Genomic DNA, 20,701 nt, shown 5'->3' on the forward strand with positions numbered 1-20,701 from the left:
TAATGTTTTTGATTGACTGAAAGGTAGGGGCTGCCAGAACTAAGATAGAAAAATCTTTAAAGACCTATCCGGAAGTTGCCAATGTACATCATTTTGCTCTTTCGTTTGTGTGTTACAAGCAGTTGTTAAATTGTAAATGCGGATAATTTAACAGACACACAGTGGATTGATCACTTTATCAATAAATATTTATATATTATATTAAACAATGCGATTGTAATGTGCTAGATATGAGTTGCTTAATTAAAGGGAATTCCTATAGTTTTTTATGCGCATCTTTCTGCGCAGCCGACACTTTCTATGGAAAACTGAAATGAAGTCAACATTTTGTTGAAACATGCTACAGACATTCTTAAATATGAGGAATTTTGAATGAAATAACATTTTTGATAAGTTATATCAGTAATCAAATGTTGATACTGGTTTATGTTGTATTGACAAGTATCATGCCTGACAGGTATCTTGCTATATTTATGGTTGTGTTTTCACATCGCAATTTAGTACAAAGACAGTGTTGTTCATATAATGTAAGATAATTGACTTAGTACTGATAAGACAATATCACCTTTCAGATTATTTAGTATTCAATTATAGATAGAATTAAGAATTTTTAAAACTTTTTTTTAACTTTTAGCAGACATACATGTAATCAATTTGGCCAGGTTCGCGCCATTTCCGTCCGAACAGGTGTTGTATTCTAGCGGTCTTAACATAAAATTTAGCCTGGTGACCCATACATTTTTAGCCATTTTAATGCTCACAATACAATTATCTATACACAAGAAGAAAAAGAAAAAATTCTGGTAAAAGATTTTGTATATAATCTGGTACCTTTAGTGGGAATATATTGAATCTTTACACGCTTAATCATTGCATGGATTCTACAGGTTCCACATCTCTTTTGTATTTACTTGTATGCCCCTTTTAGACCTTTTGGTTAAGTTTTGCATGTAGCCTAAGCTGGTATTTCGGAAACAACCGCGGGAATCAATTGGAACTTTACACATGTGTTCACTGTATTGATCTGGCATGCAATAATTTACATTTTCCATACGTTATGTCCTTTTTTGACACGTAACTTTTGGTTAAGTTTTATGTATGCTGGTGTCTCAGTAACCACTTGTGGAAATATATTGCAACTTCGCTCACCATAGCATAAAGTATCGAGGTAAGCTATTGTGCTTCCGGCGTGCATTGTGCCTCGTAAGCAGTTCCACTGTTGACACACTAGAGGTCACAATTTCGGCCCAATCTTCATGAAATGTAGTCAGTGTTGCCTTCTATAAAATCTCGGACGAATTTGTTACTGAGTCATCATCTGGGGTCAACTCTCTAGAGGCCGCATTTTTTACCTCACGTTCATAAGACTTTGTCAGAATGTTTGTTACTATGAAATTTAGGTCAAATTTGAACTGGGTTACCTGAGTTCTTAAACTAGGTTACTAGGTCGAATTATTGATAAACCTTGTTAACACACTAGAGGCCACATTTTCTACACATTTCATTATAATCGAAAACAATCCTAATTATTCTACTAGAATAGAACAGGTCAGTACATAACCGGTAGGACAGTGATAAAGAGGGGCATATGATATTATTAAACTTTATATGTAAATATGAACAAAAACTATATTATAAACATATCTGAAACAATTATCTCAAACAAAATCTATAATTGAGCCGCACCATGAGAAAACCAACATAGTGCATTTGCGACCAGCATGGATCCAGACCAGCCTGCGCATCCGCCCAGTCTGGTCAGGATCCATGCTGGTCGCTTTCAAAGCCATTTTAATTAGAGAAACCGTTAAGCGAACAGCATGGATCCTGACCAGACTGCGCGGTCTGGATCCATGCTGGTCGCAAATGCACTATGTTGGTTTTCTCATGGCGCGGCTCAATTTAGGTTTGGCTTTATAATCGCATGTTAAATCACATTTTCACAAGTGCTTCCTACGTACGGTTATAATTTGGATAACGACATACATACAATTTGCGGCAAATGTTTAGCCATTGTTACCGAATATCTCATAAAAAGTAAGATAACATGCAAGAATGGAGTTCTGGTTTTCTGTCTTCATGCTTACTTAATTATTGTGTCAAAAGTTTCAAAAGTATACGAGAGGAATTCAGAAAATTTTGAGACTAACGCTCTTCCGTAGAAATTATAACAGGTACAAGCACGATGTTTTCATGGACTTCTACAAAAGAGTAAGGTCCAAATGCGGCGTGTCCTTAGATATTCCCATGAATTTCACGATAATTCCTACGGCGGAACATTCCCGAGATCATACCGTCGTTATATGATCGGGAGCTGCACGTGAGTGTTTGCTTTTTCAACAGCCGCCGTTAGTTTACAGAGTTCTATTACTTCAAAATATGCAGCACTTGATCGAGTAAATCCATGAGAAAGGAAGATAATAATAATTACAAGAATGAGGAATAAATTGTGGTTATTTAGTTCCATCTGAATATCATAAATTACATTGGACTTTTTAAAGTACGCGTGCAGGCCTTCCGCCTACACCCATTAAACAATCAAATGTATTTCTCATAACCAAGATGATTTACATAACCACAATTTATTCCTTAAAACAGTCATATTACCTGATATACAGAAACAAACTCAAACGTGATTATGGCCAAATAGGCAGCACTTAAAGCACATCGCTACGATCCGGTATTAAAGTTTCATTACTTCTTTGCTATGCTTAGTTAAAATAGTGGGCATATTGAAATATTTAAAATAAGATGCCAAAATCATTGAAAATGACTCCAAGCAAATTTCCATCTATTATAAAACAAAATGAGGCTGACATTGTAACATTTCCTCTTCTTTACACAGAAGAATGAGTTTGTGGAAACAAATACGACCTTGGAGCTAAAGTTTAGCAATCTTCACTACTTTTTATGTGACTATAGCGTTGCTGCTGTCCGTACGACCGTACGTACCGAAATCTCGTGTGTCCAACTCCTTCTACAATATTAGTCTGATTTGTTTCAAACTTTCTCAGAACAAGCTTGATGTGCAGACGATCATAGAGGAAGGAATTTTTTCTGTGACTGTTTTTTCCGCAGTTATGACCCTTTCATAGATTTGCTATATAGAATATAGAGAAAAATCTTGTGTGCCCATGCACTCCTCATATACTATTGAAAGTATATGCTTGAAAGTTTCACTGATGAAGGACCTTTATGCGAAGATGATCATGAATAATGGACGTTTTACTCGCATTATGACCCTTTCCTAATAAAAACTTTGCCGCAATATGTGGGGTCATCCGTGTCCTATGGACACAATTCTACTTTAATAATGTTTTAGCAAATTCACAACAAAAAAAAAAAAAATGCTCTTATATTTGAAGATGCGCATTGGTAATTAACTCGGCAATATCGGGTCTACTAAATCATACAAACATTTGAACGTCTTTGGTAATGCACCATGGTATTGTTACATTTATGTACAATGTATATGCATATGTTATCAAATATTCTCATGGTAACAGCCAACAGATAGGCTTTGGTGAACTATAGTTAAATCATGTAAAATCGAAACATACATCAACAGTCTATACGGATTTCGTAGGTATAATTTAGTGGGTGGGGTACGGAAAATATAGGTCCCCAGTTATATTTTCAGACAATTTAAAACATCGAGAATGATGAAAAAATATATTTCAAGTCAAAACTTATCATAACAATATCGAAAATAACATAAATAATACCATAGCATTGCAAATAAAAACATCGATAGAAATTAATAGTTTTATATGATAGACACGAAAGCAACTTTTTTTCGTGACGTCATAAAATTTCATAAAATTTTCGGTTCGTGGTCCCCAAGAGATACATGGGATTCTATATATTTATAACCGATATTTTTGTTTGGTATATGTCGCTTATTTTCAAGCTGCACGTATTTCGCTCTACACTATTAACCATGCAATGCATGCGACTGTGTTAAAACCAGCCATAAATATAGATTTAATAATAGATTAAGTTATATGTGCACGGTTTTTATGTCTTACATATATTTATCACTGCTGATTATAACCTTACAAACTTTATTGAATGGTTTAGTGACGTTTCTGTTTCAGTGTTGCTTTACATGTTAAATTGTCATTTCTCAGTTTACGTTTATAACATTCAGTAGCGGAACTGACTACTATTGTAGAGTTTCTGCAATGGTTATTCTTCAATCCCGTAATGTTATAGATTATATAATATCATTAAACCAGACAAGTTTACATGTCAACCATATATTTCACATGGTCTAATTTTCCTTTACTGCTCTCATTCTAGCCACCAACCTTTCTCCTCTGCTCTTAACTTGACCGTACCATTTACTGTCTTTCATTTCATCAGCGGCCGTATTCCAGTCCCTGTCCTTGAGAGCTTTGGCCAAGTTCTTGAATTGTCTCAGTTTCCCTCCCATATTAAACGCCATATTCACCATGATTTCCTTCACTTCGCTCGGCCATGTCTCGCATTCTGGATAAATAGCTTTAGCTGTCGCCGCTGCTTCATTGAAGTCGTCTGCAAATGCACTGTCAATTCTTTCCTGTGAAATGACTGTGCCGACTGGTAGTTTGTACTCCGGATCGCTTTCCTTCAGAAGGTGACCAATACCGAAAGTCCTGAGACCTAGACTGTCCAAATAGATCTTATTATCAAAACCTTCATCTATCTTCAGCTGGGCTTTAATGCTACCAATCTCTGTTGATGTTAACCAAGACATGTCTGCTGCAAAAGAAATTTGACTGGATTAGATCTCAACATAAGCAATTTATAACTGGTTTAATGTAGTTTACTCAATATATGATTTCACTGCAATGTAAAAGAAAAGATGTGAGCGTATGACGAGCGTTTACAAGATGATGAATCTTTTAGAAAATTTATTGTGTGTTTCTATTTTTATTTTGCTCGCGTCATTATAAACAATGAATTTGTCCGGGCATGTGTTCTTAGTTAATCTATAACCCGCAGTATATAATCGCAATATATTTTCTAATTCTCTCAGATACGACTTGTTGCTTTAAAATTCATATTTACCCTTTGAATGAGCCCATGTTTGCCTAAAGTTCCTATTGACCCAACTCTATACTTACACAATGTTCTTAGATATAAATGGAAGAAACGTATTTCAAAAGGGATTACTGTATTGATACTTGTTCACGAAGTTTTAAAACAAATCTTCAAAAGGTAAGGCAAATAAAACAAAGTTTCTCATAAAAGTTTAGCAGTGTACCTAACTCTAAAGTACCACACCTAGATCCATATGTTTCATCATTTAAACCACATTGAAGAGAAAACTAGGATGAAACATAAAACAAATAATCATAAGATAACAGAAAAACATACCAGTCGTGTCCTATATCCATCCGCAGTGTACCTTGTTCTCTTAAATTTTGTGATATGAATATTATTCAACTTCCTTGATTTCATTTCAATCTGAATTGACGATAAATTAGGTATGACTCATTTAAGCAAACAGAAAGCATGGACGTGTTACAGAATATTGATTGCTGATTTTATCTGTTGAGTACGGTGTTCCGTTTCGACAATCGTGACTTTTTATTTAAAGGTGGTCAATCACATTTAAACTACATTTAATGACATTTTTTACTTTTTGTATATTCTGGTAGAGAATTATTTAAGGAACAAAAAGACCGATTACAAATTGTTAGATTCCTATTTGAAATGTATATTTTATTATTTCTATAAAATTTTGTAATTACTCCCCTTTAATATGAAAGTATATAAAAAGCTGGGTATTTCTTTTTATTTCGATACAATGTCTAGTTTTACATTTGCATTTGATAGACATATCAACTATTGAACAATCTGAACCAAATTGCAAGTTTAAAAGCTGTGTGTAGCTTCTGAATTTCCAATCTATCTTAGTTGCGCAACCAAGATAGGCAAAGGGAGGTAATAATAATTTTTCAAACTTGCGTTTCTAATGAATTCCATCTAAGTACATAATTTTTAATGCAAATATTTTACAAATATATTACAATATGTCTAATATTTATACATTTCCTTAGGCAAAGTATGTTTATCAAATTTATACTTATGATAAAATAACTCTATCTTGGTTGGGCAACCAGGATAGGAAAATGAAATTTTAAAAATACCTCCAGTGAAAATCTAATTTGCATTAAGTGTTAAGTGAACATAAATGAGTGTAAATGATCAGATGCTAAAGTTTCGAACAAATCCGTTACATGGCCAAAATCTGATTATCCACCTTTAAAACTAAACCGCAATGCACGATGGTACGATGGTGAAAACGCGATGGCGCGATGATGAAATCGCGATGGTACGATGGTGAAATGTCGATGTAATATCGCGTTTTCATCATCGTACCATCGCGTTTTCACCATCGCACCATCGCGTTTATATCATTGTACCATCGTGTCATCGCGTTTTCATCATCGTACCATCGTGTTTTCTCCATCGTGCAATCACGTTATCACCATCGTACCATCGCGGTTTCACCATCATACCATCGCGTTTTCACCATCGTGCCATCGCGTTATCACCATCGTGCCATCGCGGTTTCACCATCGTACCATCGCGTTTTCTCCATCGTGCCATCGCGTTATCACCATCATACCATCGTGTTTTCACCATCGTGCCATCGCGTTATCATCACCGTACCATCGCGTTTTCACCATCGTGCCATCGCGTTATCACCATCGTACCATCGCGGTTTCACCATCATACCATCGCGTTTTCACCATTGTGCCATCGCGTTTTTATCATCGTGCCATCGCGTTATCACCATCGTACCATCACGTTTTCACCATCGTGCCATCGCATTATCACCAACATACCATCGCGGTTTCACCATCGTACCATCGCGTTTTCACCATCGTACCACCGCCTTCTGGTTAGAAATGCGTAGTTCCGTGCACTTGAATTTTTGTCAACAATAGATGAATGTATCTCAATGTATTTTGTGAGAAGAAATTTACCATTTAGATTCTGCTGTTTTGCAAAATGTTTTTCAAAATGTTCATTGCTCAACTCATTAAAACTGTGTAAAATATTCAAGGCCACGTCCTTTGTATTTATGCATGCATGAAAGTAAATAAAAAGCTGGATGTAATAGTTATTCTTGTTAGGATGTAGAAGGTACATAGTGCAATGTGAAAATGAGATTTAACAAGCCTGTATTACTGACACATATACTGTATCACTGCGCATGACCACCGGAAGGCGGTGGTACGATGGTGATAATGCAATGGTACGATGGTGATAACGCGATGGTACGATGGTGAAAACGCGATGGTATGATGGTGATAATGTGATGGTACGATGATGAAAACGCGATGGCAGATGGTGAAAACGCGATAGTACGATGATGAAAACGCGATGGTACGATGATGAAACGCGATGGTACGATGATGAAAACGCGATATTACATCGACATTTCACCATTGTACCATCGCATCATCGCGTTTTCACCATCGTACCATCGTTCTTTCATCATCGTGCCATCGCACCATCGCGTTTTCGTCATCGTACCATCGTACATCGCAGTTTAGGATTCAATAAAAAGTCACGATTGTCCAAACAGAACACCGTAGTTGAGAGAGAGAGAGAAAGAGAGAGAGAGAGAATATTAGGTTACTGTCTGATAAATTTAAATTTATTAGGCGAGTTGAAGAAAATATATTAGGCGAGGGTCTGCCGAGCCTTATATATTTTTACGTAGACGAGCCTAATAAATTTAATTTTTTTCAGACAGTAATCTAATATTGTATTTATCCTACCTGCTCAGAAAATTGGGAAAAGGTCGTTGGAAAGAGCAACAGCGTGCAGACTTGACGTTAATATGATGTTTGCAAGTGTAATTCAGTTACTATACATGTCATTTCCAAGTGACTTTGAATAAAATATGGCTGAATACAAATAGGGGTCATAATATCCTGACTGTCAGGTCACATTTATAGAAAACTTTTACCTCAAACACGATTACAATATCTGATTTTATTAACCTTAACCACTGAGGTTCCTGGACATAAACCAAAAGCTTTCTCCACCTTACCAAGTTTTCTTTTCCAATAAATGTGCAAAATGTGTATAAAAAACAATATCTTTAATTTTTACTGCTGATTGTTTTAATATGTTCAATACAAATAATGCGTTATTTTCTGATTTACAGAGAAAAACCATACTAGTGTATTATCATTTTTAAGTAATGGCTTTATTACACTCCCGCGACGTCAAACATGTGATAAGAATATTTATAATTTCCAATCTTTGTATTAGATGTAGACTTCAAGAAGACATCTCGGTAGAACAATCACACAACAAAAATGTCGTGTATACAACATCAAACAACAAAATGTTGCTTGTACCAAAATATTGTTGCATGGGGAGGTTTTAGAAGTAGCACATAAAAATATTCAATCAAAGTATATATTTATGTATACGTCCAAATCAATAAACATCCCGTAAACTGTTCGTTTTGTACAGGAATCACATTTTCATGCAAGGTTACGTTTTCTCGTCTCTATAAACTGGCACTGTACCTTCAAAATGTAAGACCAAAAGCCGAGTGAAGATAAAGTAAATGGCCACCAACAGAAAGTAAACAAATGACGCCATTTTGAACCGCAACTAACATTTTTCTCGCCTCAAAACAGCAACTCACAAAACGCATCCTGCCCCTCAACCCCCACCTCCACCCCGCCGTTCCGGGATGACAGATGTAACGTTGCGATACGGATTATAAACATACTTTTTCGTGGATAAAATAAGAAAAGTTATCCCCCTTTACTTTACAACCGCCATTTGTACGACTTCATGTTATTCGTATTATTGAAAGCAATGTTAATGGAAAATATTGATTGATTTCTTGGCATCATGTCAAGGTAAAATGGGAAGATAATTAACAATTACTGTACTTTAGAAATGAAATATTTTTTTCGGTGTTCATGCTAAATGATTCATGAGATATTTAAACTTAATGAGCTGGGTGTCCACCCTCTGGTATCACACTGGATAAAGTCATTTTTGAAGGGCCGAACCCAAAGAGTAGTTGTAGACGGCTGCACTTCTGACACCCTGGCTGTCCTGTCCGGTGTCCCTCAGGGATCTGTTGTAGGGCCCTGTCTCTTCCCAGTCTAAATAATGAGACCTCGGGCAGACCGATTTTACATTTTGATATTTTACGTTGTCTACCTAGAGGTCTCAACCAGAAACAATCAAAACTGTGGTGGAAACTGTGGTCAATTGAAATTACGATTTATCAGTAGTCAAGATTTTTCTTTAGCCCTAACTGCTTACCTGTTGTTTTAAATCATAAATAGTAAATAAAAAACATAAGAACAGGACATATTTATCAAGAATTTCTGTTGTAAAAAATTTAAACCTCTGTTTCAATCGTCTTCATGTAATGGCGGTCTGAGGCGTGACCAATGAAAACGGTTCGTGTAGTAATGTGTTTACCGGTGATCGGCCATTTTCCAATATGTAGTACACTCGTGTTAAACCTTGGCATTTTTTTAACTGCCATAGTTTGAATTTTTCTAAAGAAATCTCGGTTATATATACATCATTGAAAAGGAAAAATTACAGGCTTTCTATGTATGTATTTCTTTTTTTTATCCGTTGCATTATTATAACATAATTCCCGTCCAAAGGATTCCATTGGGTGTTACTTACGCAAAGAAGAGGACAGTGCTACCACATTCTTTACCTTTTCTGGTTTGTACTCGGAGGCGGATATCGACAAGTCAAAATAATATAACGATATTCAGCTCTCGAGTACAATTATTTGGACTAGTCTCTTCCTGGCTTACATTAATGACCTACCAGATTCTATTAGAAGTAAGGCAAGACTGTTTGCAGATGATACCATAGTAAACCTTACAGTCAAGTCCTCATCTGATGCCCAAACACTACAAAAAGATTTGTACGCCCTTGAAAAGTGGGAACGGGACTGGTCAATGGAATTTAATCCAGACAAGTGTGAAGTGCTGAGAATTATTTGCAAACGAAACCCTGTCATGTTTCCTTACACCCTGCATGAGAAGGAACTGAAATCTGCCGATACCGCTAAATACTTAGGTGTTACACTAACTAAAGACTTACACTGGTCTGAACATATTAATACTATTTCCTCTAAAGCAAACAACTCTCTTAAATTCATCAAAAGAAATGTTCAGACAACAAACAAAAAGGTCAAAGAGAAAGCCTATAACGCCTATGTCCGTCCACAACTCGAGTATTGCTCATCCATCTGGCACCCCTGGCAAAAGTCCCTCTCATACAAAGTCGAAAAAGTGCAAAGATCAGCTGCACGGTTTATCTTTAACGACTATAATTATACAAGCAGTGTAACCCAGATGATTAACACCCTAAACTGGCAAACTTTAGAACAACGGCGCATACAGTCTTCTCTCATCTATTTTTACAAAATCCGAACGAATCATGTATGCGTCGACCATAACCATCTAACTCCGACCAGAAACCTTAACTACCTAATTCCACAGTCCCGTACTCAATACCACATGAACTCCTTCTTCTCCCGTACAATCAGACTATAGAATGGCCTTCCTCACTATGTACAGTCCAGCCCCAGCCTCAACATATTTGCTGAGCGGCTGGCTACTGTACATCTGCAGTAACTTCTTTCACTATGTTTTTAATTTAGCACCTGTAGTAATTTTTATTCTTTGCACCTAATGAGTTTTCTCATTTTTTAACACTGCCCAGACAAGCGCCTTCCAGTCATAATTGCTAATGATTGTTGGAAGTATCATGTAGATGTAGAGATGTTGTCGATCCTATTCTGTCGTTCATTTCGCATGAACACCGAAAAAAGTTTCATTTCTTATATTTACATTATATTTCCTTTCCATTTGTAAACAAGATTATATTATAAATTTCACACATTTTGTTGCATTTAATATTAAAAACAACTTCCCGGCCATTCTGTTCACCAGGAATAGTCTCAATTTTTCAACTGCAAGGCAGACCGATTTCACCGGTCGGCGTAAACACCCCGGGACACCCAGGGATACCACGGGACAGCCCGGGATACCTTTATCTTATAGAAAGCTTTGAATTTAATTGTTTTTATTGCAGCTTTATCATATTAAGCAATACTGAATAGAGTATGTACATAGCTGTATCATAAGTAGAAAACTCATAACACAAACACCGGGACGCCCGATTCTTCTTCGCGATTATAGTGATAAACTGCATATACTGGGACACCTTAAGAAAGCTTGTAAATACTTATTTTGTTATAAAGATGTACTTATTTCTTAAATAAATAAAGCATAAATTTAAGAATATTCTAAGTAGGCTATACTGCTCATAATGCTTACCCCGGGATGCCTGTTTTGTGACTGTTATGCAGTATGCGATTCTCGAATGAATCAGGTGCCCGATGTTCGTGTTATGAGTCTGCTACTTAGGATACACCTATATAAATGCTCATATTATCGCTAAACATGGAAAACATTCAACAATAAAGTTAAATTAAAAACTTTCTACGTAAAATTAAGGTATCCCGGGGTGTCCCACGGTATCCCGTGGTGTCCCGACCCCGATTTCACAGACTGACATTTACAGTATGTCTGCCTCTACATCTCAGGTAGTTAGGATCAAAACTGTGGTGGAATTCCACGCAATTAAAACTTCATGATTTATAGTTTTACATACAATTTTTTTCACTAGTGTGGTTATTTTTCACTACGAAAACATAAACAATGATTTAAAAACGCCAAAATGTAATCAAAAGTTAAAAAATAGTATGTTAAACCTACTATAACACTTTCCGTATACATATTCAAAATTTGAAATGTATAAACGTGTAACCGATGAAATGCGCAGAACGTATATAACAGAGTTAAAAAATAAACCGATCGACACACACACAGCTATAGTACATGACTGAGGTAGAAATTTAACAGTGTAAGTGGAAAACACACCTACATACATGGAGTTTAAAAGTGTTTTGCCTACAAATCGGAGGTTTTCTCATTAGTTAGGACATATAATGATTGTATTTGGAATGAGCTTCCTAGACATGTAATTTTTAGTGTGAAAAATTGGGTTTAAATTTGTATTTGAAGCCTCCAAAGTTAGCTTTTCGTGGTGGAGGAAGACCTCAGGTGCCCAGCCAAGCATTATTTCATCATGGAAGGGCACCTGGGTATAACCACCGACCTTCTGTAAGCCAGCTGGATCATGGCTTACTCAAATGAAAAATTCTACACCCCAAGTGAAACTCGAACCCCAAACCGGTGAGGGGTAAATGATTTGAAGTCGGCGATCTACTCGGCCACAGAGGCCACTTAAAAAGAGTGTGTGTGTATATAATTATGTATGTGTGTTTGCATTCAGTGTCTTTTTCAACAATTTTCAAAGCAATGTTGTCTACATGCAGCAGTGAGTTTAATGTCCAACTTTATAGTGCCTCAGGGGAATATCATGCAAAAAAAATGCGATATGATACCCCACCCAGTCACATTATACTAACACCAGGCTGACAAGCCCTAGTACTATCTCCTCTTAATGCTGAGCACCAAGCAATGAAGCTAGTACTAGTACCATTTTTCTCATCTTTGGTTTGACACAACCAGGGAGTGAACCCACAACCGCCCGCACTGGAAGCGGGTACTTTACCACTAGTCTGAAGAGGTGGATTAGAAGAAGGAACAAATGGAAGTTATAAATAAGCCGCAATGTTGTGTTTGCTTTTAAAATTTTAGAATATTCTTACTTTTATGTTACAGAATGATGCCGTTTATCAACTAGAACAAAGTCAAATGTGTATCATATAGCCAGCCAAGGGAACAATACAATTTGACTACTTAAGGTAGATGGCTGCTTAAGACAAGTTAAAATTAGAACAGAAAATAAATTTTTGAAATTAGCTGACTGGCTGGTTAAGACAGTGACTGCTTTATACATGTGGTGGCTAAAGCAAGTTCAACTATACTTTAAATACAACAAGAAAAATATCTTAATATGGCTGAAGACGAAAGAATAAATGACTTGGACCTTCCTTTGCATTCAAATATTGAAGACGTACAAGTAGCTCATTACAACATTGAACTTAAATGTGATATGAACAATGAAGTGTTCAGTGGCAGAGTTATTTTGATACTTGCACATGAAGAACTTGCTAAAACAAAGGGGCAAGTATCACAGTTTTCTCTAACTCAGGGAATAACAGATTTAGATGGGTTGGAGCATATTAAAACAACCAGAACTGGGAAATGTATGGATGAAATTAATAATGAAGAGATGGAAGATATCGATTATGAGGATGGTTCAGAAGTTGTAGGTAATCATCAAATAATGACTTCTCTTGACAGAGAAGAAACAAGAAGAGATGAAACAAGACATAGTGAACAGGGATGCACAGAGTCTTTAAATATCTATCAGAAATACACAGATACAGTAGTAACACAGCAGGAAAGTTCATATGATTTGAAAAAGACAGTAATAGAAACATTAGATAACCCGGCAAATTTACAGAGAGTAGATATGAAGGTTGACGAACAAACAGTCATAAAAATTCATAATGTTGGACTAGAAAGTTCTGGATCTCAGTTTGAAAAAACATATGAGGATGACACTGATCAAGACATGCTCTTTAAGGCTTCAGATACTGAACATGGAACAAAAGTATCATGTGACCACAATTACACAAAAGTTGATCATGAAAATAAGCAGATAGATGAAACTGCTATTCTAGGTAAAAGCTTAATATATGGTATGAATGAACCAGTTATGAAAGATATTCCTGAAATACATAAGGATTTTGTAATGGTTTTAGATGCTTGGGATTTAATTGTTACTTCTGTACAAATGATCAGTTTTCAGAATACTTGTTTTGTTCTTGATAATGAATGCAACATGGATAAAACAAAACTGAATGAAGTAGTTAAAACTTTTGCTAGACATCCTCTTGAATTCTGTTCAGAAAAGACTTGCCTTAAATTTTGGAAGCCTGGAATACAGACTGCTAAAGAGTTTCCTAGATGTATTGAAATATGTTACCAGACTCAACCATGTGGACCTTCTTTAAAATGGACCAAAGATCAGGATGGAAGGTGATATCCATATGTATTTGTTATAAGAATTATATTTCAGTTTTATCAAATCATGAAAGTCATGGTTATTTGTAGTTGCATGAATAATTGTAACATGTCAACAGTGTTGATAATAGTGGAAAAATAAATTTCTCACAAAATTAATGCTGTAATTAAACAGTTTTTATTAGCTTGCCTGTTTGAAATTATTTAATAAAGCTTTTGTTTACAGTATTTCAGTGTCAGCTTCACAAAGTTTTGCATATAAGCAAGGTTCATAGAAACAACTTGAACAAATGAGCCGTGCCATGAGAAAACCAACATAGTGGCTTTGCGACCAGCATGGATCCAGACCAGCCTGCGCATCCGCGCAGTCTGGTCAAGATCCATGCTGTTCGCTGATGGTTTCTCTAATTACAATAGTCTTTGAAAGCGAACAGCATTGGTCCTGACCAGACTGCGCGGATGCGCAGGCTGGTCTGGATCCATGCTGGTCGCAAAGCCACTATGTTGGTTTTCTCATGGCGCGGCTCAAATGTTTTCAAACTTAACATGTGTTTGGAATCATAGGATGATTATCTCAAGTGTTTTGCATCATGAAATGATAAACACAGAGAAAGTTTCTTAACTCTAGTGTTTATTTGTCAAGATTATGAGTAGAAATGTTGTGAAAATTTTAATAGTAAGCAGGTTTCTCTGCATCTATTGGCCTGAATGCTTTTCAGACTCTTCATAAGTCTTTGACATCATGAATTGACAAATCTGAGCCAGGCTTCATAATTCTGACTTGAAATTACAAAATTATACCACCATTTCAGCTAAGAAAACTTTGGTAAAGCTTTTGCATGTAAACTTGTATCATGTACTAGAATGTTTTCAAATAGTTGAGCACACTGTCATTAGACAATTCATGTTGTATTTCGATTTTTTTATTCTTTTAAAAATTGCTGTATGACATTTAAAACAATTTTAACAAGTTTGCATCTGTTACAGCATACTCTTAATGACTTCAGTATGTTTTTATTATCTTTAGGCCATGTGTATACACTCACGGACACTGGATCAACAATAGATCACTCTTCCCAAGTCAGGATGTTCCAGGGGCTCTGGCTACCTGGCAGGCATATATCCAAGTGCCTGCGGGAATGACTGTGTTGATGAGTGGAGATCAGGATCCTGAAATTAGACATTCATTACCAGGTACAAGTAAGTCCAATTTCCTCCATTAACCGTAGTACATACTTGTCAACAGTTACTCTGTCTTAAATCAATAATATGAAATAAGGCACAAAATTGAGTCAGCTGTGGTCAAAAGCAAGGTCACTAGCTCAAATGATAGAAATAACTGATTTACAAAGTAGAGGCCTCATTTCACTCCTGATCTCAGTGATGTCTATGTCATATTGGATACTTGTTAATACGGAGTATGAAGTAGGTCAAATGATCTGAGGTCAATGTTACAGTGGCCTCATGACTTAAAACTGGTCCCTATTAATAACTAGGGAATGTTTGGACCTACAATAGTCAGGTTTCATAGAGTGGTATCCTGCAGTCAGTAGAAGACCTCTGCCATGTTGGTGTCATTAAGTGGAAAGTCAAGGTCACAGCATACCTGAGAGAAAATTACATGTCCTTTTACCCCTGACAGGTCAGTTTGGATGGAAATATGTGATCAGCAAACAGTGTTTACCTGGTATATATATTGACTTTTACAGATCAGGTAACATTCATCTACCACACAGGCATGGAAGTGCCAAGTTCTACTCTTGCTTTAGCTGTTGGATGTTGGGAGGAGGTGGAGGTGATCTCACATTCACGGTATATTAAAATACAGTTTTATAATTTATTACTCAGTTTGTAAGTGACCCTCTTTGGAAATATGCTGGGTCAATATGATAAATATTTGGGGAGGGAGGTGTTAGCCAAGTCCCCATATTTATCATACTGACCTACATATCAGTAACAAACCTAATGATATACTTTAGCCTAACACAGCATGAAAATCTACTGACCTTCTGTCTTGAAGAATAAGTGGTCATCATTTGACCACCTTTTAACTGGTGAGAATGCTAGAATGTTGTGGGAGATAAAACAAAATGTTTTAGAGACCTTTCTAAGTATGCAACACTGTAATTGGCTAGTTTTAATAACTTACAATCAAACAATCAGATATTTTAATTTAGATTCTAATATCCAGCCTCCAACTTTAATACCGTACTTTGGACACAGGGTCTGTGTCAGAGGACAGACACATGTAGATAAATAGAGCACAATAGCAGATCAGAACAATATCAGACAACAATATTTACAAATTAACTTTAACAATAAAAAATAAACAAAAGATAAATTTACAATGAAAAAAAAAGAAAAGAAAAATGCACCATGAAATACTCAAAAGACTGTCCATACACAATAAAGCACTTACTATAGTGATGTAAAAATGTCACAACTCTGAGACAAGACTGTCAAAGAAGTAAATAGTACTTAAGGTAGTTCTGCACATTTGATAAACCAGAAGTAATGTCATTTATCTGGATAACGTAGAATAAAATCTGGATTTGGTATACAGAAATGAAAATTATTTTATGAATAAATGGCAGCCAGTTAGTAAATTTATTACAATGGCAACGTTACTATCTTTCAATATTGAAACATCTGACATCTTAAATAATTCTAAAAATGTCTTAAAATCTGCCTGAAATGTATGGAACTCCTTGATCATGGGTAAATATCTCAGAAACAAGCACATATACATTTTGTTCCACCATAATTTAGGCCATATGTTTATTTACGACTTTGTGAAGTTTCATTAAAATCTACATTGTCAAAAAAGTTCTGTTTGCGAAAATGTAATCAAAATTGTGGTTTTGGCATAGACTCCCAATATGAAAACTTGTGTGAGGTAAGTTTTTTTCAGATCAGTCTTACAAAATTCAAGCACATGACCTTATCTTTTTTATTTGCCAAATTTTCAAAGTATGTTCTGAAGTTTTGAAAAATCAGAGTGTACTCAAATTCTACATTATAGAAAAAAACTTTGATCCGAAGGTGCAGAATTACCTTTAAAGTCTTGTCCAGGCAGTCATGTTTCCATTTTGGCTCCTGGTAGTGTTGGTTTCTTCAAACTGTTTCAAATCTTCCAAAAACAGAGCTCTGCTGATATGGTTGCACAAAAGTAGCAGGATTGTACAATAGATCACTGAAATATGTAGATCTGAATGTTCCACCAGATCTAGAGTCTTCTGGGGGTAAATGTAGTTGCTTCCATATTTAGATTGTTTGGGCTCAAAGATTTATTCCTCCGGGTGTAAACATCTGGGGTAAAAAGCTAAAATAGATAACACATAGTCAGTACCATGACATAAAAAACATCAGAGCATGTAACATCATCCTGGGGTACACCATACTCTATGTCGGCTCCCAAAAGAATGTGCAACAAAGTAAAGACATACAGTAGTCCCCTTTTGTGTGCCATACAATTTGTAGGTTCTCCAAAAACAATGTGCAATAAAATAAGTGAAAACAAGATAGTCTCTTTAGTACGGATTTTGTTCTCTTTAGTACGGATTTTGAACAAATTTCCATCAAAAAGGAGTCATTTAAATATGAAACACAATATGCTTAGTCTCAAAAGAGATACCTTTTACTTTTCTCAGTTGTAAAAATAAATCAGGAAAGATGATTCAGTATCCTACTAATCCTACAATAGTAAATTGAGACATTGAGACATTCTGGCAGAACTCAGTTCTGTATGAATTTTCAAGAGCTCCTCTTGACATCAGCATTAGTACTACTTAAAGTTTGTTAGACGTTTACTGAAAGTTTATCATATTCAGCAAACAGCTTAATATTTAGTGAAATTGAAGATACTGTGCATTCATCAGACTTGGTAACACTGTAAATCTTGTAAAAGTGATCTACTATCCTTTCCACATTTAAAAAAGATTATTTTGAGTTAGTGGTGAAAATTGTGATTTAGAAATATGTTATAGGAAGTAATTATAACTGTATTTCATTCTCCTATTCTCCTAAAAGTGAATATACTTTAAACAGATATAAAAAAACCCCGCATTATTTGTAACATCAGAAATTTTCTACACAATCAAAAGCCATTGTAGATATACATTATATTACTTATCACATAGGTTGTTTTATCTTTTAAATCAGTCAGTATAATGGTACATGTAAACATGTATGTGGAACAATGTACTGGAAAATAAATAAGGTAATAATTTAATTTGTTTAATTTTGCAGGTCTAGTCCAGAAAATTCATGTGAATGGTTACCGTGCCGTCTTTTTACTCCCAGATTTTATAAGGATATTGCAAGTACTCTTCTATGTTCCTACATTCCAAGATGTATGGAGGCTGCAGTTTCACTTCTTGGCCCTCATCCATTCAAGCGCTTAGATATCCTGATTGTACCTGCTAGCTTTGCTAGTCTCGGAATGGCAAGGTTAAAAAATACATCTAAATTTATTTGTACATGAGATCATTATGTTTGTCACCTTATACACATTGCATGAACTGTACCAATAGTTCACAGATATTATGTATTATAAACTGAATCAGTATTTCATAGATAGATGCATGAAATGTACAAGTATTTCACAGATAGTTGTATGAACTGTACCAGTATTTCACAGATAGATGTATGAACTGAATTAGTATTTCACAGATAGATGTATGTACTGTACCATTATTTCACAGATAGATGCATGAACTGTACCATTATTTCACAGATAGATGTATGAACTGTACCAATATTTCTCAGATAGATGTATGAACTGTATCAGTACTTCGCAGATAGATGTATGAACTGTATCAGTACTTCACAGATAGATGTATGATCTGTATCAGTACATCACAGATAGATGCATGAACTGCACCAGTATTTCTTAGATAGATGTATGTACTGAACCAGTACTTCACAGATAGATGCATAAAAAGCACCAGTATTTCTCAGAGAGATGTATGAACTGTACCAGTATTTCACAGATAGATGTATGAACTGTACAAGTATTTCACAGACAGATGTATGAACTGTATCAGTTCATCACAGATATATGCATGAACTGCACCAGTATTTCTCAGAGAGATGCATGAACTGTACCAGTATTTCATAGATAGATGTATGAACTGTATCAGTACTTCACAGATAGTTGCATGAACTGCACCAGTATTTCTCAGACAGATGCATGAATTGTACCAGTATTTCACAGATAGATGTATGAACTGTACCAGTATTTCACAGATAGATGTATGAACTGAATCAGTACATCACAGATAGATGTATGAACTGTACCAGTATTTCATAGATAGATGTATGAACTGAATCAGTACTTCACAGATAGATGCATGAACTGCACCAGTATTTCTCAGATAGATGTATGAACTGTACCAGTATTTCATAGATAGATGTATGAACTGTATCAGTACTTCACAAATAGATGCATGAACTGCACCAGTATTTCACAGATAAATGTATGAACTGTACCAGTATTTCACAGATAGAGGTATGAACTGAATCAGTACATCACAGATAGATGTATGAACTGTACCAGTATTTCATAGATAGATGTATGAACTGAATCAGTACTTCACAGATAGATGCATGAACTGCACCAGTATTTCTCAGATAGATGTGTGAACTGTACCAGTATTTCATAAATAGATGTATGAACTGTATCAGTACTTCACAGATAGATGCATGAACTGCACCAGTATTTTCTCAGATATATGTATGAATTGTACCAGTATTTCACAGATAGATGTATAAACTGAATCAGTATTTTACAGATAGATGTATGAACTGTACCAGTATTTCAGATAGCTGTATGAACTGTTCTGGTATTTAGCAGATAGTTGTTTGATTTGTACTTGTTTTTCACAGATAGCTCTATGAACTGTAATGGAATTTCACCAACATTTCTTTTGTACTATTCTAGCCCCAGCCTGATGTTTTTGTCACAATCAGTGCTTTCACAGGACGGACACATGCTTGTTCGAGTAGCACATGAGCTGAGTCATTCTTGGTTTGGTCTTGCTATTGGACCACGTGACTGGCATGAGGAGTGGCTAAGTGAGGGATTTTGTACATACACTGAATCTGTGATACATGGGAGGGTAACAGAGGTATTTATAATATATATGTTGATCAAGTGAGTTTTAATTACACTGATTAATTTCCATTTCATTGTGGAATGAAACAGTTTTTTGTTTTTAGCTCACATGTCACATAGTGGCAAGGTGAGCTTTTGTGATCGCCCTTCGTCCGTCCGTCGTCGTCTTTCAACAATTTCTTGTGAACACGATTTAGACCACATTTTGCAATCCATTTTTATCGAACTTGCACACAACTTGTATTGGCAAAATATCTCGGTTCCTTTCGAAAACTGGCCAGATCCCATTATGCGTTCCAGTTATGGCCCCTTAAAGGGCCAAAATTTGCTATTTTGGCTTGTGAACACGATAGAGACCACATTTTGCAATTAATTTTAATCAAACTTGCACACAACTTGTATTGGCATAATATCTCGGTTCCTTTCAAAAACTGGCCAAATCCCATTATGGGTTCCAGAGTTATGGCCCCTTAAACGACAAAAATTTGCTGTTTTGGCCTTTGCAGCCATATAG

General features: G+C 35.7%; 2 protein-coding genes across 6 annotated transcripts in view; one reads left to right on the plus strand and one right to left on the minus strand.

The window, feature by feature from the left end:
• Positions 1-3,658: 3,658 nt before the first annotated feature.
• LOC128555521 (probable T4-type lysozyme 2) lies at positions 3,659-5,519 on the minus strand. 3 transcript variants are annotated; one of them, XM_053537981.1, is made up of 2 exons: positions 5,362-5,519; positions 3,659-4,743 (listed from the first exon to the last, which is right to left on the minus strand). In XM_053537981.1, exon 2 carries the CDS (start codon positions 4,736-4,738, stop codon positions 4,274-4,276), a length of 465 nt encoding a protein of 154 aa, XP_053393956.1. In that variant the 5' UTR covers positions 4,739-4,743; positions 5,362-5,519; the 3' UTR covers positions 3,659-4,273. The 3 variants fall into 3 exon arrangements, with proteins under 3 accessions (XP_053393956.1, XP_053393957.1, XP_053393958.1); XM_053537982.1 differs by having other exon boundaries at positions 3,659-4,740; positions 5,362-5,489; XM_053537983.1 differs by lacking the exon at positions 5,362-5,519 and adding an exon at positions 5,249-5,269.
• A 3,281-nt stretch (positions 5,520-8,800) lies between these two features.
• LOC128555522 (aminopeptidase O-like) overlaps positions 8,801-20,701 on the plus strand; it is a 116,568-nt gene continuing 104,667 nt past the window's right edge. For 2 of the 3 annotated variants that reach the window (XM_053537984.1, XM_053537986.1), the window contains exons 1-6: positions 8,801-8,885; positions 12,762-14,087; positions 15,100-15,272; positions 15,782-15,884; positions 18,321-18,521; positions 20,014-20,200. In XM_053537984.1, coding sequence (XP_053393959.1) covers positions 12,997-14,087; positions 15,100-15,272; positions 15,782-15,884; positions 18,321-18,521; positions 20,014-20,200 — 1,755 coding nt within the window. In that variant the 5' untranslated portion in view covers positions 8,801-8,885; positions 12,762-12,996. The remainder of the gene's footprint in view (positions 8,886-12,761; positions 14,088-15,099; positions 15,273-15,781; positions 15,885-18,320; positions 18,522-20,013; positions 20,201-20,701) is intronic. The other variant, XM_053537985.1, reaches the window with a different exon arrangement.

The sequence above is a fragment of the Mercenaria mercenaria genome, chromosome 3 (assembly GCF_021730395.1).
Source record: "Mercenaria mercenaria strain notata chromosome 3, MADL_Memer_1, whole genome shotgun sequence".
NCBI classification, from domain to species: Eukaryota; Metazoa; Mollusca; class Bivalvia; order Venerida; family Veneridae; genus Mercenaria; species Mercenaria mercenaria.